This window comes from Miniopterus schreibersii, assembly GCF_964146895.1.
Source record: "Miniopterus schreibersii genome assembly, chromosome: 20".
NCBI classification, from domain to species: domain Eukaryota; kingdom Metazoa; phylum Chordata; class Mammalia; order Chiroptera; family Miniopteridae; genus Miniopterus; species Miniopterus schreibersii.
Window position 1 is genome coordinate 16,128,152 of NC_138122.1, and position 24,826 is coordinate 16,152,977.

Sequence of the window (24,826 nt, forward strand, 5' to 3'; positions counted from 1 at the left end):
CCCCTCATTGTTAAGAAAGCTAGAAATAAAAAAGGGGGGCAAGTTTCCTCACGAGAAATATACTCCATTGAAAATAAAATAATTGTCTAGTAGTTGAAGCAAACATTTGGCCCAGTTAGTGTAGTGTGTCCACAAAGCTGGAGAAGGTATTAAACACAGGAAAAGGGTATGAGTTAAGTCAGAACACAAAAAATTCCCTTCATTCATCTGTTTCACTATTTGTTCCTTGGCAATGTGGGAATGAGGATGTTAGATTGATCAGAAAAAGTCTAATGTTTTTGTTACTTTTCTCTGTTACAAGATTTGGTATCCCATTAATCACAAATTATCAGGTCCTAGGGAAATTAGCTCATCTGCTTAAATTCCAAAGAACATTGATTTTTAATGGAGTTAATTTTAAAAAAGAAAAAGTCTTTTTCTAGCAAGACAGTGTACTCGAAAAATCCAACCAAGTTCAGAAGGCTGTTTTGTAAGTATAGTAGACCCTGTGTATCTGCAATTTCCACACCTTCAGATTCAACAAACCAAGGATCAAAAATATTCGGGAAAAAATATGTTACGCGGTTGCTGACGTGCACAATGTTGTTAGGCCTATGAGGGTTGCATCTGTACTGAACATGTACAGACTTTTTTTCTTGTCATTATTCCCTAAACAATACAGTATAACAATTATTTACAGAGCACTTACATTGTATTAGGTACTACAAGTAATCTACATGATTTAAAGTATACGGGAGGATGTGCGTAGGTTATATGCAAATACCACACCACTTTATATGACAACTTGAGCATCCAAAGCTTTTGGTATCCACAGGGGTCCCGGAACCACCCCACCCCCCAGGATATCGAGGGAGCACTGTACAGTAGGAGAGGTATGTGAAACTAGAGGTGCTTACACCAACAGCTTCACTTCAGACAGGCTAGTTTCAAGGCATCCTCTCTTGCTAATGCTGAGTGTAATTGCCCTGTCAAGCAAACAATGCCTATTCTTCCTGCCTGCCCATGTTTCTCAACCACTCTAGCTTTGATTCTTTGAGCTACCTTTCATTTTTTAAATTGTTTCAAGAATAGATCCTTTGCCCAGCTGGGCGTGGCTGAGCAGTTGAGCATCGACCTAGGATCTAGGAGATTTCTGGTTTCATTCCCGGTCAGGACACATGCCCAGGGTGTGGGCTCGATCCCCAGTCGGGGGCGTGCAGGAGGCAGCTGATCAATGATGACTCTCTCATCATTGATGTTTCTATCTCTCTCTCTCCCTCTGTCTTCCTCTCTCTGAAATCAATAAAGGTGTATTATTTTAAAAAAATAGAATAGATTATTTATTAAATGATAATTTTAACAGTTTATTATTTGGTCCCCAAAGCAACTAATAAAAGACTTATGTTGCCCGGCCGGGTGTGGCTCAGCAGTTGAGTGTTGACCTAGGATCCAGGTGATCGGGGTTCAATTCCTGGTCAGGGCACGTGCCCGGGTTGCAGGCCCAATCCCCAGTGGGGGCGTGGCGTGCAGGAAGCGGCCTATCAATGACTCTTTTATCATTGATGTTTCTATCTCTCTCCCTCCCTCTCCTTTCCTCTCTCTGAAATCACTAAATATATTTTTAAAAAAGATTTATGTTTATAATTGTTTTACAGAAGATGCTAATCCTTAATGACTTCAGTCTGACTGATCAAGGGAGGTATATTTACAGCAGGCACTAGTCTCTTCTTAACGCTTCATAAAAATGTTCTGATTTTTAGATTACTGAGTTGCCTAATAAAGATGACCCTTTAAACTGCTTATCAATGACTTCTATAAATCACATTGAATATATCTATACAGACCAAAGCAATAGCAACATATCCAGACTTTCCTTCTCCCTCCACATTCTTATCTGTTCACAAAAATAGATCTTTTCAGACCTATTGCCACAACATATCCCTTCTACCTGATTCTCTCATCTCCACTGCTCTCACCCTATCCAAGCCACCACCATCTCTATTTGATCTGCTTGCTTCCAAACTCCTCCTCCTATAATTCATTTTCTGTTTATCACCAAAAAGAGTTCTTGAAATTACAAATCAGACAATGATACTCCTTTGCTTAAAACTCCCAATGGTTTCCCACTGCCCTTAGAATAAAACCAAAATTTATTCTGGTCCACAAGGCCTTACTCATCTGTCCCCTACCTCTCTGATCTTATCTCCTGCTTCTTTCCCTCCCACTAAGTTCCAGGCTCAGGACACCCTCTCTGTCCACAAGCACACACAAAATCTTCCTGCCTTAGGACCTTTGCACAGCTGTACTCTGGAACATGTTGTCTTCAGTTGATGATAATGATAATACTTGGGCACTACTCTAAGTTCTCTCCATCTCTTCATTCTTATTTGACCAACACTGAGGTAGGTATTATCCCAGGTGAAGACAGTCAAGTAGTAGAGCTGGGATTTGACTCCAGCACCTGTAATGTTAACAAGCATAGGCTGATGCCTTGGTCATTCAGTCTCGGTTCAAACAGTGGCCCCTGAGAGAGCCCTTCCACGGACTGTCCTCCTGTCCTTTCTCCTCTATCCCCCACTTCAGCACTCTCCAGCATACCACCTTCTTTTATTGTTTTCATAGCGTTATGACTACCCAAAATTGACTTGCTAATTTTGTTTACTTGTTTATTATTTATAGTCCCTCATTAGAATTAAGCTTCCAGAGAGCAGGTACCTTGTCTATCCCATTAACTCCTGTGTTTTTACACCTTGGACATTGCTAAGCACGTAAAGAGAACCCAATTAATATTCGCTGAATGAAGAAATATTCAGCCAGGATAGAGCTGATACTCAATTAGAATTTCAACAGGATTAAAAAAATGTTTTTAAACAAAGTCTCTAAAAGCATACTGTGGCTAGAAACAGGAACCACCAAAGTTCAGTTCCTGAAGCAGCCTATTAAAAGTGAGTGTTGAGCCTGGCAGTGTGGCTCAGTGGTTGAGCTTAGACCCATGCACCCAGGAGGTAGCAGGTTCAGTTAGATTCCCAGTCAGGGCACATGCCCGAGTTACTGGCTCAGTCTCCAGCAGGGGGCGAGCATGAGGCAGCCAATCGATGTTGATGTTTCTCTCTCATCAATGTTTCTATCTCTCTCCCTCTCCCTCCCCCTCTTTCTAAAATCAATAAAAACATTTTTTTTTTTTCAAAAGCTCTTTAATAGTGGGTGTTGAACCACATCCAATAGGCACAAAGGAATAGGCTGTGGAACAGTAAGAATTATATCCTCACAATATTCACATATTCTTTATGGGTCTATCATGCACTGAGTTGTATAAATCTTTCCTTAACATATTTACATTTTGGCTAAACTTCTTATTAATACCCTCTACACATTTTGTAGTGTGTGTCTGTGGAAAAGCTACACTATCCCTCTTTACTACTTTAGTGACTTTTGTCAGTTCATCTTAAAACTTAAGTGCAGAAGTGCCACAACTTTGTGCAATGCTCAAAACTCTTGTTGGCCTCTGGACTGAGTAAGCATACTTTATCTAAGACAGAGGTTCTCAACTCTTGTACCATGACAGACTCTTCATAGGCATGCAGCAAATTTTAATCCATGTGTAAAATGTATTTTACTTCAGGTAAATATTAATATTGTTATTGTTTAAGGGAGGATTCAGTTCTACAAATATGAGTCAAGAAACATGGCACAATATCAGACAAATGCCAAAGAAAGACTGTGCTTATGTGAGAATGTTGTTTTGTGAGTATATAAAAGAATGAGACTAGTGAGGTAAATAGTTCTATTACTGACTTGATGTTAACAGCAACCATAAAACAGTGTAACTCCAAGGATACTTCCAGGCACTATGAGCATTATTATACCATAGTTATACTGTAATTATTGCTGACTTGTTGGGTGTCCTTTTGAGTCTTTTTTTTTTTAATCCTCACTGAGGATATGTTTTTATTAATTTTAGGGAGAGGGGAAGGGAGAGAGAGAGAAACATTGATGTGAGAGAGAAACATCGATCAGTTGCCTCCCATGCATGCCCTGACCAGAGATAGAACCCACAACCTTTCCATGTCTAATATGACACTCCAACCAACTGAGTCACACTGGCCAGGGCATTTTGAGTCTTTTAATACCCTCAATTATGCCACCAAACTTTCTAATACTCAGTGTGTGCCATGAACACAGAGAGGTTAGGGATCATCGCTACAGGGAAGAATTTATAAGCATTCAAAATATTTTTTCTGGATCATAAATGATAGCTCAGAACTTATCATGTAATAAGCTTTTGTTTCTTAACTTCACTGTTATATGTATATATTGTGTGTAGCAAAGCGAATTTAATAGCTCTCTTCCCACTCTGTAAGATTTTTCTGTAGTTAAGCCCAATTTGCTATGCATTTCACTACCTCAAAACCACTGATTTCAGAGTAAAAGTTTTGCATGCATAAGAAAACATAATAATTTATTGCACTAAGGAAGTGACCAATTTATTAACAATTTATCAGGAGGGTTTAGTTTGGGAAACTTCCCATTAAAGCTAGAGAGAAAAAGAGCATTTTGAAATTACACAAGATAAAGAGGTAGTTTGGCCTTAAGGAATTGTTACCCGGCTGCCTGTTCCAGTTTTCTTCCACCTTGTTCAAACAGCTGTTATAATCTTGCCAAGAAAGGATCTTAAAGACTAAAAATGCTTAATTTAGTCTTGAATGCCACTAATTAGGCTAAATCCATTGGCTTAGAGAAGGAAGATTGAAAGCAAGAAAAAAGGAAAAGGAACCAGAAAGGAAGATAGAAAGAAAATAGAGAAGAAGAACAAACGGCTTCTCCCTCCATTTCTAGGCCACCACTACAGTTCCCATTCAAAGCAGCACAAGTAACCATGACACATCCAAGGCTATAATATTCCCTTTGGGAGACAGAAAACAAGACAAGACTCTTATCCTCAAGAATTCACAATCTGGTTGGGAAGATAAAGTAATCTACATGAATCCATTGACAGTGTTAAATTGTGGGGTCCTGATGAAAACGTAATATAGAAAAGGAAGAAATTAGTGGGAACAGAATAGGCAAAGAGGCTTTCATAAAATATTTGGTCATAAGTTGGCCTTGAGGATGAGTAGAACTCAATAAGTGGAGGGAAGAAATTTAGAGAAAGAAACAGAGGTAAAGCTCTAAAAATCTATGAGAAAGTAAAAAAGGGGAGAATTTAGTTGGGGGGGGGGAGTTTAGAATTACGCCATATCTTCCAAAAGGCCACAACCAGAAAGGATCCAGAGTCAGTTAAAATAAATAATAAAGTGTGATTTTTATACAAGCAGAGATTCTTAATGTTAACATGCTAGGGAATAAGCTCAGTTCTACTTGATGCTTATTTTGCGATGCTTCTAAGTAGTTTTTTAAATCTCATAAAGAATTGGTGAAGTTTATAATAAAACACACTGAAAGAGCTCACTACAAATTACTTTGCTCGTAGTCTAGTGACATAATCTATGGCTTCAATTTAGGTAAACATATTTAAATATAATGTACATATGCTACCCATCTTTATGTTTGTTCTTACCTCAGGTTCCTTGGGATTTGAGTAAAGCTGTTTAAGGAAAAATAAACAGCATTTAATTTCTGAAAGACACTAGATTACTCCTCACAGAATACATGTTCTATGTGAAGAGTTCAATTTGTGCTGTATTAGTTGAGTACAGAGATAGATAGATGATAGATGACAGATATCTTAAGATATACAGTGCAAGCTAGAAATAGAATAAGCTCATTCTGTCTTTAGAGTACTCTGTAAACACTGACTATAAGAAAATTGATAACCAGGTATTTATGATTACAGTGGTACCTCGGTTTTCGAATGTCTCTGTTGACGAACATTTTGGTTTACGAACGCCCTAAACCCAGAAGTCAATGCTTGGGTTTTTGAACACGCCTCAGAAGTCAAACATGCCCCACGGCTTCTGCTGAGTGCAAGATCCTGAGGCCCAGATGTCGTCTCTTGATCCCTTGGTTTTCGGTTTTCAAACATTTCAGAACCCAAACGGTCTTCCGGAATGGATTACATTAGAAAACCGAGGTACCACTGTACTGTGACTGCACTACAAATAAATTCTAAATAATTTGTTACGGTTTACAATTTTTAAATAAATCTTATATCTAAGACTCTCAATAGTATCTCTTCATTTTCTTCCTATTCTTAATAACATTCACCATGCTATACCCAGAAGTATATAAAAATTCAGAAAACTCTACAAAACTTCAATCTGTAAAGTAACTCAAAAAATGAAATCCTTCCCAATGGGCATGGCTCAGCGGCTGAGCATTGACCTAGGATCCAGGAGATTTCCCTTTGATTCCCGGTCAGGGCACATGCCCGGGTTGTGGGCTCCATCCCCAGTACGGGGCATGCAGGAGGCAGCCAATCAATGACTCTCTCATCAATGATGTTTCTGTTTCTCTCTCTTTTTCCCTTCCTCTCTCTGAAATCAATAAAGATATAAAAAAAAAAAAAAAATACAGTGGTACCTCGGTTTTCTAATGTAATCCATTCCAGAAGACTGTTCAAGTTCTGAAATGTTCAAAAACCGAAAACTGAGGGGCCAACAGCTAGGCCTCAGGATCTTGACCTTAGCTTCCAAGGCGTGTTGGAAAACCCAAGCATTTGCTCCTGCGTCTGCGGCCTTCATAAACCAAAATGTTCGTCAATGGAGATGTTTGAAAACCAAGGTACCACTGTAAAATAAAATAAAGTTTTCTCATACCTTTAAGGAAAATGAAATCCTGATAGCCAACAGATGAAGCAGATAGTATATCTGATATATTTCCCATGTACAACAATATACCAAAGAAATATATAATTTGTGATCTTTTTTTAAAACTTCTCATAGAGCCCTGGCCGGTTTGGCTCAGTGGTTAGAGCGTAGACCTACAGACTGAAGGGTCCCAGGTTTGATTCCTGGTCAAGGGCACGTACTTAAGCTGCAGGCGCCATCCCCAACCCTGGTGGGGGCTCGGTTGGGAGGCAACCAATCAATGTGTCTCTCTCACATTGATGTTTTTCTCAGTCTCACTCTTTCCCTCTCTCTCTCCTCCCCCCGCTTCACTGTCTCTAAAAAATATCCTCATGTGAGGATTTAAAAAAAAATAAAAAACTTCTGATAGATTCTATTTTTTAAAAATTCCAAAATGTCATAGGACAGATAAAGAAATTCAAGACAGCAAAGGGAGAGTACTGTTTTAATGTTTCACTTGCCAAAAGACAATGAAGTAGAAACAGAGACTTGGTCTTTAAATGTATACTTACTGTAAGTATTGCCATGTGTAGCTTCAAGAGAAAAAAAGAACTACTGTTACTATATTTTATATTCTTGCACCCATGTTATTCTTATTTTCATTAAAAGCTAATTAAAATATGACTTCAGAGAAGTTCCAAAGATTTTAGTAGAAAAACTTATTATTCAGAAGACAAGAAAAAGGGATCCTAATAATTCACTCATTCAAGTAAATGCCTATTACGTACCAGGGTTATGCTGGGGAGAAGAGGGATAGAAAGAAAAAGAAGAAAGAAGAAAGAAAGAAACTATCCTTATTCTCTGTAAGTTGTACTATATTTTGAGAGGTAAAAGATATAAAACAATAATGTATTATTACTAAAAATTAAATATGCCACAAATATTTCCAAAAAATGTGCCTTTTGAAACTAATCTACTAAAGTAAAACATTTTAAGTCTGATATAAATCTATAAAACCCTTGCCCTCCCTACATATATACATTACTATAAATAGATTCTCTCTGCTTGAATATATAGATATACAGATAGAGATATAATAAAGTCTATGATAAATTTTTTAAAACTAGAATACAAATGACAAAATTTCAGGACCACAACTTCATAACAAATTATTCACCTATTTCACCCAAAGGACTAAAACTTTAGTGACACTGTGTGGCTATTTTGGTTACTGCATACAATTGATTTTAAGACTATACAGTGCAACTCTATCTTATATTAATTATTTAAATGAAAGTTCATTCATTAAAAAGTAGACATGGCCCCAGCCCTGGCTGGTGGCTCGGTTGGTTGGAGCTCCGTCCAGTCACCAAAAGGTTGTGGGTTGGATTCTGGTGAGGGCACATACCTAGGTTGCAAGTTTGATCCCAGGTCCAGGTGCTTATGGGAGGCAACTGATCGATGTTTTTCTCACATTGATGTTTCTCTCTCCCTTCTTCTCTCTCTAAAAATCAATTTAAGCCCAGCCGGGCGTGGCTCAGCAGTTGAGCACTGACCTAGGATCCAGGTGATCGGGGTTCGATTCCCAGTCAGGGCACATGCCCGGGTTTCGGGCTCGATCAAGGACTCTCTCATCATTGATGTTTTAATCTCTCTCTCTCCCTCTCCTTTCCTCTCTCTGAAATTAATGAAGATATATTTTTTAAAAAAATCAATTTAAAAAACAACAAAACACCATATCCTCAGTGAGGATTATAATAATAGACATGGCCCCTGATCATGGAACATGCAGACCAGCAGGGAAGAAAATATTAAACAAAGAAATCACACAGCTAGGTGTCAATTGTATTAATTGCTATGAAGAAACAGCTCAGGGTGTTTGAGAACATTAAACAGAGGGACAATCGAGGCTGGGGAAGGAGGGCTGTCAGGAAAGGCCTCCCTGAGGAAGTAAGTATTTAGGCTGAGATCTGAAGAATAAATTGGAGTTAGCCAGGTAAAGGATGTTGGGTAGTGAAGATAATTTTCCAGGCAAAAGGGAATAATATGCAGAAAAGTAAAAGGCTCTTGGCATGTTCTAAATTCCTTATGGAGCTTGAACATAGTAAGCAATGTTGAGAGTGCTGTCTTGGAAAAGCAGATGGAAATTAGATCACACAGGCCTTGTAGATCATGTGACAGATTCTGAACTTTGTTTTAAAAGCCATGGAAGCCCAGCCAGTGTGGCTCAGTTGTTGAGCATCCACCCATGAACCAAGAGGTCATGGGCTCGACTCCCTGTCAGGGCACATGCCTGGGTTCCGGGCTCTATCCCCAGTAGGGGGGTGTGTGCAGGAGGCAGCCAATAGATGATATTTCTCTCTCATCGATGTTTCTATCTCTTTATCCCTCTCCCTTCCTCTCTCTATAAAAAAAATCAATAAAAATGTATTTAAAAGCCATGGAAAATTTTTTGGCAAAAGAATGACACACTCAGACTCAGGTTTCTGTGACAGTAGTTTGGAGTGGTAGGGGACTAAGAATGGGAGTAAGGAGACAAATTAGGAGGCTATGTACAATATAGTGTCTTTTATATAATACCTATCTAAAAATACATATGCATGCTTGTTTTAAAGAAACCAAGTATATCACAAGGTGGGGCAAAAGTAGGTTTATAGTTGTGAGTACTTGACACACAGAGTTCATCCTTATATTATTATTTATTAATTATTGTATTATTTTCCCTATGAACAACTATAAACCTACTTTTGCCCCACCCTGTATAGTACAAAAAAAACTAAAAATCACCCAAAATTTCACTAGAAATAATCATAACTTTCAATAGAACATCTTTTAAGATCTCTAGATACTCAAACTTGACTTTACTAAAATTATTTTTAAAACATTATTTCCTACTAGAAATGAGAGCACCGTGGGAAAAGCTGTAAGATACTAACAACTGAAAAATAATATAAATACTATTTACTTAAGAGTCTAAGTCATCCATCTAAGAGAACAGGCTTTTAATCTCCAAAAACAATAAATTTGACTGATTCAGTTACATAGGTAATAATTTAAATCAAATTCATCAAACTAAGTAGATACTCTTTTTATACTGCGCTGTTATTTTAGTACATGTAATGTTGCAATTATTTATTTAAGTGACACTCTCTATTAGATTGTGACCTCCCTGAGTGGAGGAATTACATGTTTCTCTCCTTTTTATCTCATCCATTACTGAGGCACAATGTCAAGCACAGAATGGGCAAGGCAGGAAGGGAAGGAAGGAAGTAGGAAGGAAAGCAAGGAAAAAGGGAGAAAGGGAGGAAGAGAAGAGAATGCTTACATAGTGCTTATTATGTGCCAGGCAGTCTTCTAAACATTTTAGGTCAGTGGTTCTCAAAGTATGATCCCTAGACCACTAGTCTCAGCATCACCTGGAATTTGTCTAAAATGTAAATTCTCACATCAAAAACTTTGAGGCAGAGCTTAGCAATGTGTGTTTTAACAAGTCCTCCAGGTGATTCTGATGCAAGCTAACATTTGAAAACCACTGCTTCAGATTACTCATTTAATTCTCAGCCTAAGAACTATTTCTATTATTATCTCCTTTTTATAAGTAAAGAAACTAGGGTACCAAGAGGTAGGTTACTTGTCCAAGGTCACACAGGTATAAAGAGTGTGGACAGAAAAAGAGGTTCTACAGAAATTAACCTTATAGGGTGATCTGATCATAAATTCCTAGCTGGGCAGGTCAAGGTAAATAGTCAAGCTCCAGGCTTATAACTTCTTTAGTAAATGGTTTATCTTTGCCTTAATCAAGCCCTGTCCATTGTTTTTGTGTATCTAGGATTAACAAACATTTGAAATAACCACCCTCTAGAGAGCAGATAATGTTATTATCCTGTAGTCCAATCCCCATCTTGTTTTTTCACTCTTCATGTAATCTTCCTTAGTTCTCTCCTTAATCTCAAATGTATAAAAGAAACTGCAAACCATTATTCTCAGGAGCATCAAATAAACTCTTATAAAAATTGTTTGTAGGTTTGGGCATTTTTACATCCACAAGTGGCAAAACTCGGATTCACTTAAGACCGTCTGATTCCAAAATTCAAGGTCTTAACTATATTGTACTACCCCTCAGTGATGGACACTCAGGAAGTGTTGCTAAATGAATGGATGAAGGAGAATGAATGAGCACCTTTCAGTATGCCGGTGATGACCTCTCCCCCCCTCAACTTATCCAAATACTAAAGGCCTTCTAAACTCAAAAGTCATTTACTCCCAAAGGTTTTCCCCTTGCCCCCTCCTGTTCCATACTTCCATTGCACACAATCCGTATTTTTCCTTTGACATGCATTACTTTCTAAGAGTATTATGGTTATTCATACTTGTGATAGAGGTGATAGTAAAATAGGTTATGAAAATACGAATATTTAACAGCCCAATATGGTACAGGTACTGACTAATCAGAAAGGATGAAAACAGCCCTGGAGCTGGGTTTCTGGAAGCTCCCCTAGGCCAGGTTGTTAACCCTTTAGTTGCTAGATTGTGGAGCTGACTGTGGAGATCCCAAAAGAGCTACTAGTGGAGTAAGAGGGAGACGATCTTGGGGGTCATTCAGGGTCTCAGAGAAGCAGCTATTTACCACTTGATGCAGAGTATTTTAACATCAGGTACAGCTGGACCAGTGTGTAATAACTGATCATCAACCATGCATATGAATATCATTTATCTGCTGCCATGGTCTATAAGCTCTTTAAGTACATAATCCTGTATCTTTTTATTTTTGTATCCCTCAGTTCCCCAGGTCAATGTTGAATAAATCATAAATTATAACTGTTCAATGAAAAAGGAAATGTCTGTGAGCAACTAAATAATACAATGTAAGACTTATTCACTTAAAGATTTCTTAAAGAAATAGAAATTGAGGACTAAAAAGGAGACACAGATGGAGAAAAGGGGGGAAATAGTGATAGAAAATTCATTTATATATACCTTGTCTCTTCAACTAGGAACTAGAGCCTCTAATTTTTACACCCTTCATAGCTGTCTTGGGCAGCAAGAAAGATCTGATGCTCTTAAAATTCAAGCTGCATTTCTAAAAAATTTGAGCTACAATACTACTTATTTTGAGGGAACAGGCTATATATATGCACCAAACATAGTTAACAAAATAACCAACACAGGATAAAAATGAATTATTTAAGCCCATTTTTGCCTTTCATATCTGCAAACTGAATCGCCACTATTTTGAACATGCTCAATGTGCTAAATGCCAGATTCTTGTCTCCCCTCTCCCACATCCTGTAGATCTCTTCCAGTGACTTCAGAGGAAATTCTGTGGTCAAAAGATATGAGTACATAAAAGAGAAAAATGAGGGTTTCATTTCTAATTGATGTAAATGAGACATCAATGGGCCAACAAAGACAAAAAATAAAAAGAAACTGGTTCATGAATGCAAATATAGGCAGTGGTACACCGTTAAAACACAACACAATAAAGGCTAAACTTTTTTTTAAGGGATAAAAGGTGAGACTTTGATCCTAGTGCAAATGTTAAAACATTCTTACGTATCTCTTTTCCAAAGCATCAAAACAACCTTGAATCCTGTAAAAAAATAAATGTTTGATGTCAATTTGAACTAGATGCAAAGCCAAAAAATATTCCAAGTACAAAATTGATTTTTATTTTTTGCTTTGAAATGCATTAAATTAATAATAATTTACCTTTCCCATTTAATCAATTTTTAAAACTCCAAGTATCTTTTAATATGCTGATAAAACTTTATAAATAATAGGTAAGCAATTTTGAGATACAGAATTACATTTTATTTTTCTTGTTGGCTTTCATACTGTTCAGGACATTGACGTGCATATTATTAGTAATCAAATATTGATTGGTATTTTTCTTTCTTTATACAAGTCTATTTACTTCAAAAATAACACTAAATCAGTATCTTAAAGTTAAATTGAATAGTTGTTATAAATCTGTAGAAAATTCTAAAAAAAAAAAAAGACAAATTGTTTTAAAAAAGTGATATTACCAAATAAAGTCTTATGGGTAATTTCAGCCATGATAAAAATAATGCTCAACCTTCGCAAAATTTCAGTCACTTACCATTTGATAATATGCAGTGACCCAGGAGATTTTTTATCTTCTCGGAGGATTTTTAAACTGAGGTCTACAAAAATAGAAACAGTCTATTTTCATCTACTAAATGACTGCTGTACTAAAATTGTCCATTCTAAATAAACATATTTCCTTTATCTATTTTATTCATATAACTTAGTTTTATAGCTTGTAAAAACATTTGGAATAGCTAAATATTAAAAATAAATCCTACATTGATAATTAGCTTAGTTCCAATTTTGATTATAGTTTAGTAGTCTACCCTTACACAATCTAGTGAAGGGGAGCAGAATATGACATCCCAAAATGTGACACTTTGGCATGTGGATTATTTGGAGCTGATGGCAATCAATACCCGCTGACTCAAAGTAAACTTTTACCTTTCCCTTAACTGATTAAAAGAATTTAGATAGGGGGGCTGGCCTAGCAAGAGAGTTATTACCAGAGATAACTTTTTATCTAATAGACTTATCTGCATTAACTGGGAAAACATCTGGCTACCAAACACCTGCTCCTTTTATCTTCCTGTGAATTGCCCTTCTCTTTGAAACTCCCAGGCTCTTATCCCATTGCTTAGCTCAGGATGGCATATAAGCCTTAATTGCTTGACTGCCTTTGCTTTCATATTTGTCTAGGGCTCCTGTATATACAAAAATAAATTTATTTTTCTCATGTTAATCTTATGTCAACTTAATTACAGAAAGAAGAGGCAATCTGCACAATAAAAACCCTTCCTGTTATCTTCCTCCACAAAAAGATGTCATGGCCCCAAAATAATCCACTTTTGTTTAATAGCTTCCTTGCTCTACCCTTCTTCCTATTAAAAGCTTCAATTTTGTACAACCCCTCAGAGTACCCTTCTTATTGCTGGTTGGGATGATGACCAATTTATGAATTGCTAAATGAAGTCAATTAGGTCTTCAAATTTACTTGGGTGAATTTTGTTTTTTAACAATTAACTACCCCAAACATGTCTTTTTCCAAGCCTATGTTCCAAACAAAAGGAGAAACTTTAATTATGTGCTATCTATAAACATATTCACTATTGCAGATTTATAGCCAATAAACTAAAAAAGGACATAACACAAATGAGATTATCATAATTACAAATATCTTGCTTTTGTGTTTAAAGCATATATGTACTTCATTGATGCTCATGTTGAGAGTCAAATATTGTTTAAGAAAATTAAACTGGAATGAGGCCAAGGTATGTAATTAAATACAGATATAAGAAATTGAAAGTAAAGTTAGATTTTTTTTATTGTTCAAAATAATACAGATATCCCTTTTTCTCCCCATTGAGCCCTTCCACCTCCCCACCTTCCTCCCCAGTCCACACCATTGTCTGTGTCCTTGGGTTATGCTATAAATTCTTTAAAAAAATCTTACAAGGACACTTGTAGCTCTCTTTATTATTTATTTATTTATTTATTTATTTATTTATTTATTTATTTATTTATTGAGAGTATGTTTATTGAAGCTGGGGACAGTGAAACAACAAAGGGCTTAGGCTAGAAGAAGCAACAGGAGGGAGCCCAGGCAGGATTGTTTTGGCTCTCTAGAAATGTTATAGGGAAAAAAATGAGCCAAGGTGGGGCTGCTGTTAGCTCACTGGAAAGTCAGAGTAAAGGGGCCTTGGAAACAGGTTCAGGGGATAAGCCCAGACAAGTTGCCACTGCCCACTGCTCTCCTGGTCGCAAGTCTCACGGAGACCTTAGAGTTTAGGAGAGAAAAGTAAGGATGCAGGCCTGAGAAGGAAGAAAGTTGTGGGTGTGCTCCCAAGAGGTTTTTTTGTGCCTATTTATTTTTCCAATGATAGTTCCCACTTTAGTAATAAATCAGCAAGATTTTCTGAATTGTTATCACAACCTAGCTTTTTAAACAAATAATAAGATTTTGAAAAACTGAGGAATCCTAGGTACATTTGTTAAAAATTCAACAGAATGAAAGGAGCCAGAAATAGCTTGTAATATAAGAAAATGAGATCATAAGTTTGAGGACACAAGAAACAAAAAGACCTTGGCCTGGTAGCTCAGTTGGTTAGAGCATCATCCTAATATGCCAAGGTTGGGGGATGGATCAGGGTACATACAAGTATCAACCAATGAATGCACAAATAAGTGGAACAACAAATCAATGTTTCTCTCTCTCCCCTCCTCTCTCTCAAATCAAATAAAGTATACAAAAAAGAAAGAAAGAAACGAACAAACAAACAGAAGAAAAGTTGAGGACCTGGCAATTAAGAAAGGACAGAAGTGTTCAGCCAGTGTGGCTCAGTGGTTGAGCGTCATCCCATGACCCAAGAGGTCACTGGTTCGATTCTCAGTCAGGGCACATGCCAGGGTTGCAACTTGATCCTCAGAAGGGGGCGTGCAGGAGGCAGCTGATCGATGTTTCTTTCTCATTGATGTTTCTATCCCTCTCCCTTCCTCTCTCTAAAATCAATAAAAGCATATTTTTTTATAAAAGAGAGAAAGGACCGAAGCTGATTAGAATAATAATTGTCTATTATATCCATGCTAATCAACAAATGGGTTTGGCATGAGTATGCATTTGTTACAGCATATTAACATATATGTTAATAGGAAGGAGAATTTTTCACCTGGCTCCATTAAACTTCCTCAATGCCAAAGTATAATTCAAAGAACAAATTCAATTGAGGTACAAAATGATGCAAATCCATAGCATCCAAATAGATTTTGATCTGGCTGCTGCTTTTATAGGTATAGTTTAGAATTATTGGGCTTGTCCCCATAGATTCTTTTCTCTTCAGTTTGTCATTTGGTATCTAGCCAGGAACTAATGGTTCCTATAAGTAAAACCACTAAACATAGTGAAATTAAAATGGAAAATGAATTAGCAAATTGTTCTTGAAGAACTGGCCCATGACTTGGAATTAGCACACTCTATGAGAAATGAAAGGTTTAGTCCTGCCAAATAGAGAAAAGGGCTATAACAGCCAAAGTAACCATTTAGTTAAACTTTACCTTCCAAATGGCGTTCTCCGTAAGAGCTCTCTGGAAACAGGCCCCTTAAATAGGTTATACATGAGATAGAAGTAGCAAAAAGTTTCTTCACCATTATCAATGACTCATGCTCATTAGTAATTTGGGATGGGAAAATTGTTTCCTGGAACAAACAACAATGATGAAAAAGATTAGTATTCTTTAATATAGTCGGTCCATCACACCATTATCACAGACATGATGTAAAGATTTTTCAAGACTTCAAATCTGATACCTTTATAGGTAATCAAAAGGAAACGGGCTTTAAGTATTGCATTATATTAGATCTCCACAGGCAAGGCAGAGGAGAGAGGCAGAGACAGTTACCCAAGTAATTTAAGACTAATATAATTTATTTCACAATGATCCATGGATTTGAGGCAAAATTGGAGCTTTCTTATAATTATATAATCTCCTTCCCTTTCACACAATCCTCAGAACCCACTGCAATCTGTCTTTTATCCCATTCATTCTATACTATTTCCTCCAAAGTCACCAAGCACATCCTGTCATCTACCTCTTCTCAGTCCTTGTGCTATATAACTTCTCTTCAGTGCTTGACACTTTTGCCTACACTCTCCCTCTTCTCTCTCAGCTGCCATACTACTATTTTTTCTTTTGATTTTTCAACCATCCTTCCATATACATCTCAATCTCTTTTATTTTTTCCAGTTTTTTTTTTTTTTTTTTTTTATCAGTAGGGACGCTTCTTTGTTATTCTCTGAAGCATGCCATGATCATTTTTTATTCTGAGCCAAGGCATATGAAAGGTTTTCCTCATGGAATTCTCTTTTCTCTCCTCTATCCAAATCATTTTCATCATTCAAGATTCACCTTAAGTCTCATCTCCTTCCTGAGGAATATACAAACTATTCCAGTCTATACAAAATATATAAATTCTTATGTGTATTGCTTTACTCTTTTTCACATATATGTAATGCATATACCACTTTGTATATTGACTTAACTCCTGCAAATCTTAATTTAACCAGATCATAAACTTCTGGAAGACGAAGATTCTTTTTAACCCTCACCTGAGGATATGATTTTATTGATTTTTAGAGAGAGACAGAGAGAGAGGGAGAGAGAGAGAGAAAAATATCGATCGGCTGCCTCCCATACTCGCCCCAACCGGGGATCAAACCTGCAACCTCGGTATGTGCCCTGACTGGGAATCAAATCCTTTTGGGTACGGAACGAAGCTCCAATCAGCTGGGCCACCAGGCCAGGGAAAAGATTCTTTTTTTTTTTTTATTCTTTCAGAGGATAACACAGTATTACATATATATTCTATAATATTGAGCTCTCAGTGAATACCTAAATGATTCACTAATAAATGCCATGGGACAAGGTAAACTTGCCAAGGTAGACCAGCAGTCTGCCTAGCCCTGGCATGCACCCCACACATCCCAGCACACAAGTTTTTCTCACTGTTCTCTCCTTCAGTTCTTATGACTACACCATGTTGTACATCAGAAGTTTCCTAATTGTTTTAGGAAGTGAATGTCTAGCAAAGAACCATTCTCTTTAAACATCTTTTTGTTTCTGATTTCTTTTGCCCTAGAAAATCTAAATATATAAATATGAAACAAGCACCCAGTAAGTTATTTTGAAGGGGTCTATTCTAATTTTCTGAACATCTTCAGTTCATTAAGCAACTAAAATGTAGACATACTCTGCCAGAAATTTTGTGCCAATTAACCGATAAAACTACTGTTTAAAAAAAATTCCAAAGATTAAAGTCGTGATTCTGAACTAACTGACTAAATAGTCATCAATTTTATTTCAATTCTTTTTTTTTAAGTGAAATAGAGTTTATTAGTGAAGCAGTAAGAGGGAGAGTAGGCTACTACACAGACAAAGCAGTCTTAATTCTTATTAAATACCTTAGATGCCTTGTGAATTCTGATGGAGTGAGAGAGCTGAGCAATGGCCATTACAGTAATGTATCAGGATTCTTTTAAGTCTGACCTGCAAAAAAAAAGAAAAGAAAGAAATTAGAAACTTTACCTAACATAATCCTTATTGTGAATTTTCCAAAGAAAAACTATATAAATCGTATTTGACTATATTCTTTGGAAAATTAGTTTAATAAATATTTTGATCTCCACTACCAATTTTTAAAAATTTGGCATAAAGTCTCTGGGTTAGTTTTTCCAGCCACCCAGTGAAAATGTATTTGCTCCCAAATGCATTTGGAGGAGAAAGTTATTGTAAATCACCTAATGAGTCAACAACATATTCTATTCATCCTTGTTATTCCCTCAGAGTATAACAGTGCTCTGTACATAGCAGCACCTCAAAATAATTTCTTGAATTAACTTCATGTGAATTGATTTTCAAAGTCAATTCAAAATTTAATGTTTACACTTCACACTTATCAGGATGGCTGTTCAAAAAACTGGGAACTAACCAGCGATGGTGAGGATGTGGAGAAATTAAAACCATTACTGATGGGAATGTAAAATGGTACAGCTGCTGCGGAACCAGTATGGCAGTTCCTCAAAAAGTTAAACAATCACCATATTATCCAGCAATTCCACTTCTAGGTATATGCCCAAAAGAATTGAAAGCAGAGATTCAAACAGATACTTGTACACCAATGTTCAGAGCAGTGTCATTTACAATAGCCGAAAGGTGGAAACAACCCATATGTTCACCAGCAGTGGAATGGATTTTTTTAAATGTGGTATATACAATGGAAAACTATTCAGCTTTAAAAAGGAATGAAGTTCTGATACATGCTGCAACATGGATAATATTATGCTAAGTGAAATAAGCCAGACACAAAAGGAAAAATATTGCATGATTCCACTTATATGAGGAAGGTAGTCAAATTCACAGAGACAGTAGAACAGAGGTTACCAGAGGTTGGAGGGTAGAAGGAATGGAAAGTTTAATGGGTACTGTTTCTGTTCAGGATGATGAAAATTTTCTAGAAATGGATAGTGGTCATGGTTGTCTAACTCTGTGAATAAGCTTAGTGCCACTGAATTGTACACTTGGGAATGGTTGAGGTGGTGAACTTTATGTTATGTACATTTTACCACAATAAAAAACATTGTTTAAAATACATCTAGGCACTCTCCCTCCCAAGAGCATGCCCACACCCTTCCCTTCCCCGTTTTCTTCCCCCAAAGGCATGCATCTCCTAAATTCTAAGAGACCCCAGGAGACTTGCAACCAGGGAAACAATGGGCAGCTTCAGTTCATCTCAGGCTAGCCCCCTGAACCTGCTCCCAAGGCCACCTTTTTTTCTGACTTCCCAGTGAGCCAAAGCAGCCCAGCCTAGGCTCATTTCTTTCCTATAAAATTTCTAGAGAGTCAAAGTAGCCCCACCTAGGCTGTCCCCTGTTGCTTCTTCCATCTTAAGCCCTTCCTTGAATAAATAAATAAATAAATAAATAAATAAATAAACAAACAAACAAACAAATAAATAAATAAATGGAAAAAATAAAACACATCTGGGTTTCCTTCCCATTGCTTCACTAACATAAAAAAAAAAAAATGTGCATTTCCCCATTTCTTTTAAAAGATTTTCATTTAGGCTGTGGCTTCTTTTTAAGGTTTTATACAGTTCTAACCAAAATATTTGTAAAATAATCCACTTAAAGAAATTTCACTCTGGATCACCCTGTGACCTGTTTTTGTGTAAAGCTTAATGCAAGATTCTGGAAGATTTTGCTAATAAAAGAGGGCAGAATTATTTGAGACCACAAGGTGGTGACAGAGATAATAAACAGGTAATATTTAATTTCTCTCAAATTACTTCTTCCAAGCAGCACTAGGGGACACTCTTCTACAATATTTTATATGAGACTGAAAACCACCTAATACTCCTTTCTTTGGTCCTTAAAGATTCCAAGGTATCTTTTGTTGACTTCAGAGTATAATTTTCATTTCTGAGTATAACCTTCAAATCTGACTCAACATATCAACTGTTTCCCTTAATGACTGCAAGAAATAAAACAGTGCCAGTGCCCAAGCCATGTGGCTTAGTTGGTTGGAGCACTGTCCCATACACCAAAATGTTGTGGATTTGATTCCCAGTTGGGAGTGTACCAGAGGCAACCGATCAATATTTCTCACATCGATTTTTCCCCAACCCCCCTCTCTCCCCTCTTTCCCTTCTCTCTAAAATCAATGGAAACATGTCCTCAGGTGAAGATTTTTTTTTTTTTAAAAAGAAGAAAATGGGGGAAATAACTACAAGAGTTTAAGCTCTAGGTCTTGGCCATTAAAACATGGCAAACTGCCAGTCTTAGAGACAATAAATAACAGGAATAATGATTTTTAATTGCTTTCTATATTGGAGTTTTTTAAAAAATTTATCTATGATCATAAGACATGCTGATGGCATTTCTAGAGAACCAAGCCTTGAGAATAGCATCAGTCAATTAGAACACAATGCATTACTACATCCATATTTTTTTAATGTACAGATAACCTGGATTAAATTAATATTATCACTTAAAATTCTGAGATATCCAGGGCACCTGCTTTTGAGAAAGATTTTAAAGCTACTCACTATTAGCATTTGGTAAATATCTGAGGGAATAACATTTATAAAATAAGTTAAATTTTATACACACATATGTATGTACATAGAGGAAAATAACTAGCAGTAAAATCTAGTAGAAAGAGGCTTTGGTGTTAAGGAACCTGGATTCAAATTCTGCCCAACTATCTAGTAGCTATGTGACTTGATCAAATTACTTAATCTCTCTGGGCCTCAGTTTTCTTTTTTTAATTTTTTATCATGAATTTGTAGATTTTTTAAAAATTGATTTTAGAGAGAGGAATGGAGAGAGAGGGAAAGAGAGAGAGAGAGAGAAACGTCAATGTGAGAGAGAAACATCGGTTGGCTGCCTCCTGCATGCTCCCAGACCAACCTGCAACCTAGGTATGTGCCCTGACCAGGAATTGAACCTGAAACATTTTGGTCTACGAGATGACATTCCAACCAACTGAACCACACCAGCCAGGGCCTCAGTTTACCTTTTGTAAAATGAAGACAATAAATCCAACTTTTCAGGGCTCTTATAAGTGTATACCCAGGCAAGTGTTTATCTTGAGAGGTAACATAACATAGTAATTAAGCATGTGGACTCTTCTGGAGCCAAACTACCTAGGATCAAATCTCAGTCTACAATTCATTCTCATCTTGGGCAAGCTGTGTGCATCAGTATCCCCATTTGTAAAATAAGGATAGTAAGAGTACCTACTTCATAAGGTTGTTGTGAAGACTAAATGAGTCATTATTTGCAAGGCACTTGGTATACTGTCAGACACAATTTATTATATGTAATAAAGCATTTTATTTTTTAAAATCTTATAATGTATTAGTACTAAAACTCCTGTTTTTCCCCCAGCCTTCCAGTTGTTCCTTTTCATTGTCCTCTTCAGACTTTTTTCCCTGATCATTTTTAGTTTTTGGAGTTCTTCTGTCCTAGGAGCTCGTCTTTTTTTTTCCTACTTCTAACTACATTCCCTAGATGTACAAATACAATACATTCCCATTATTTCAATTACTATTTCTCTTCTAGTGATTCATATATATATATATATATATATATATATATATATATATATATCCCCTGCTCAGGTCTCTCTGGGGAGTTGCAGATCTAGACCTCTGTCTATGAGACAGTTCCACTTCGATGTTCCCAACACACCCAAATGTGAATTCTTTTCCCCAAAACCTATTTCTATTCCCTAGCTTAGTGAATCAAATACCTAGTTGCTGAGGCCTAAAAACTAGGACTCAACCTTGTCCCTCTCCCCTCTACCTCCACCCCATCACCACCACCATTCCTATATCCAGTCTCCTTAATAATTCTCAAATGTCTACTCCTCATTTTATCCATATTGTAATTTCTTTCATTTTTTTTCTTTTTTTAATCCTGGCCTGAGGATATTTTTTCTATTGCTTTTCAGAGAGAGTGGAAGGGGGAAACACATCCATTGGTTGCCTCCTGCATGCACCCAGATCAGGGCCAGGGAATGAGCCTGAAACCGTGGTATGTGCCCTGGGCCGGAATCAAACCTGGGACCCTTCAGTCCTCTGGCCAGCAGTCTAATCACTGAGCCAAACCGACTAGTACCACATTGTCATTTCTGCTTTAGATCTCATATCAGCCTTATCTTTTGCCTGAACTGCTCCAGCCACCCAGCCGGCCTGTTAATGGCCTTACCCTTTTCCAGTCTGTTCTTTGTATTGCAGCCAGTTTTCTTTCCGCTTTTTAAAAAACATGTTTTTATTTATTTTAAAGAGAGAGGAAGGGAGAGGAAGAGAAAGTGAAACATCAATGTAAGAAACCTCCTTAGGCTGCGTCCTGCACGTCCCCTACTGGGAATTGAGCCTGCAACCCGGGCATGTGCCCTGACCTGGAATTGAACTTGTGACCTTTTGGTGTACGGGACAACGCTCAACCAACTTAGCCACACTGGCCAAGGCCAGAGTTGTTTTTTTAAATTACAAATTCGATTATATAACTTCCTAGACTGAAATACTTCAGTGGCCCCCCCATTGCCGTCAGGATAAAATCCAAACTCCTTCGCCTTCAAGATCTGGCTCTTGCCTCCTTAGCCTCATCTCTAAACATTTTCCATTACACTTTTATGCATCAGCTATTCTTATCTACTTTAATTACCCTAAAGGACTATATTCTCTTCAGCTTTCAGGCTTTTGTAACATACATTCTGAAACATCCTCTTCTGTTCCTAATTCCTACTCATCTTCTAGACATCATTTAGCATAATTTTCTCAAGGAATTACTTCCTGATTCACCACTACCACCACATCTGGGTTGCATGCCCATTGTGATATATACTGTATCATGGTTGCATTTATGCATCCACCCCACCCTACCATAGGCTAACATGAGGGCAAAAGTTGTGTCTGTCTAGCTCATTCTTTATTTTTTAAAGTTTTTTTTTTTTTAACTCCAAAAAAAAACCCCAAAACCAATCCAGTGGGTTTTATTTACAATGTTTTGCAATTATCACTACTATCTAATTCAAGATATTTGTTACCCCAAGAGGAAATCCCATGCTCATTAGCAATGGCTTCCCATCCTCCTACTTTTTAATTTCTATGGATTTGCCTATTCTGGGTATTTTATATAAATGGAATCATACAGGATGACTTTTGTGTCTGGTTTAGCTTATACTTGGATCCTCAGCACCATCACAGCACTGGAACAAATTACGTAGAGGCTCAATAAATATTTGCTGAGTCAACAGAGCAGCACTACAGGAACAAGGAAGAATTAAGCATCTAGAAAAGAATTACAGAATTTTAGAAATAGAAAGAATTTTAAATGTCTAATTTTCTAGATAAAGAAATCAAGGTTCAGAGAAGTCAACTCACTTATCTCCAGGGTCGACCAACCATTTAGCGGCAGAACTGAGAAAAAAAAATCAAGAAATTCTGACTCACAATTTAGGGGGTTATCTACAATGACTCCCTCAAGTTAAATTCCCCTTTGCTTGCTTTCTTTCCATCTAAAACGACGCACTACCATCACCACTAGTAGTTGTTGGGCTTGCTTGCTTATATCTAAACATGGTAGTGTCCCTTTCTGGTGTTCCAGAATGAGCTCGCTTCAGGAAGGCAAAAAAGATCTAAAGAATATTTTTAAATAGCCAAGTCCCTTTCAACCTCTAACCATTCTGTTCCTACTATTGTTTTCCCTTTGAGCAGGTATTTTGTAGAGATTTCTTATCCAAGTACAAACTGCTTAATTTTGAAAGCTTACAAGTTGACAGCCCCAGGAGGTATGATTCTGCAGATCACACACTCTTAGAGAAGTTCTTAGAGAAGAACTAATAGTTTTTAGAGAAAAACTAATTTTTTTTGGTCACCTTGTTCTGACTCATGATCTAAAAACTTAGGAGAGATTTCATAACTTTTAAGAACAGCAGGACTTTTCATAACTTTTAAGACATTTCCAATGTCTTTTACTTATATATTGGCTTATATATTGGATCCACAAACATCTGAAACTTCACTGGGCATCGACACCATTCACTATTATGCTCGATACGTCCACTCTATAAAAGGATTATGATCTTCTCGAGAAAGAGGCAAGATTTCTATGGCTTCTCAAATAAAGACTCACTGCAGGCCTACCTCTTGACCTACATCTCAGCAGCCTATTCAAAATGATGGCACGATTACTTACTATTTTACCCTTTTATTTGTGAATCCAAGATTCAAATAAAGATAGACCAGTTGTTAAGTTTATGAAGGTCTAGGCCACGTTTTTTTTTTTTTGTTTTTTTTGCCAATCTGAGTGAAGGAAAAATCAAACTTTTATTATGTTTGCCCAAATATAGTAATAGTTGATTTCCTAATGCTCTCCACCCATCTTTCCCAATCTTCCACAACAATTTTTAACAAGAAAATACCCTTTCTATTGAGTGAACAATATCCAATAGCTGGATTCTAAAATACAACTAAGTAACCTTCCTTACATGTACATCACATGAAGTATAGCTTTACTCAAAGGAAGTGCATGCCAATCAACATAAATGGGCCCCACAACAGAAGGGAGAGGAGACATACTCTACAATTAATCCAATCCCTTCCTTTTAAAGAAAAGGGCAGACAATTCAGTGGAGGAAGAATAGTCTTTTTTTTTTTTTAGTTTTTTAAAAATAACATGGCTTCTTTAATTATTGATTTTTAGATAGAGAGGAAGGGAGAGGGAGAGAGAGATAGAAACATCGATCTGCTGTCGCCTGCAACCCAGGGACCTCTTGGTCCATAGGACAAAGCTCCATCCACTGAGCCACACCAGCCAGGCTGGAGGAATACTCTTTATAACTAATGGTGCTGGCACAATAGGACATCCGGGGGGGGAGGGGCAGAAACTCAACCTAAATCTCACACCATATACAAATAGTAATTCAAAATGGATCATGAATTCAAATGTAAAATATAAAACTATATAGAAGAAGAAAGTGAAGTCCAGCAAGAGGACTTGCTTTGCCAAAGTTCA

The 24,826-nt window shown here is 36.9% G+C and overlaps 1 protein-coding gene across 8 annotated transcripts in view; it reads right to left on the reverse strand.

Annotated features, from left to right (window-relative positions):
- HORMAD2 (HORMA domain containing 2) overlaps positions 1-24,826 on the reverse strand; it is an 81,686-nt gene that overhangs the window by 55,602 nt on the left and 1,258 nt on the right. For 4 of the 8 annotated variants that reach the window (XM_081122908.1, XM_081122909.1, XM_081122911.1 and 1 more), the window contains exons 2-7: positions 17,708-17,792; positions 15,804-15,945; positions 12,805-12,868; positions 12,258-12,294; positions 7,277-7,297; positions 5,537-5,563 (exon numbers count right to left, since the gene is read on the reverse strand). In XM_081122908.1, coding sequence (XP_080979034.1) covers positions 5,537-5,563; positions 7,277-7,297; positions 12,258-12,294; positions 12,805-12,868; positions 15,804-15,945; positions 17,708-17,758 — 342 coding nt within the window. In that variant the 5' untranslated portion in view covers positions 17,759-17,792. The remainder of the gene's footprint in view (positions 1-5,536; positions 5,564-7,276; positions 7,298-12,257; positions 12,295-12,804; positions 12,869-15,803; positions 15,946-17,707; positions 17,793-24,826) is intronic. The other 4 variants (XM_081122912.1, XM_081122914.1, XM_081122913.1 and 1 more) reach the window with 1 other exon arrangement.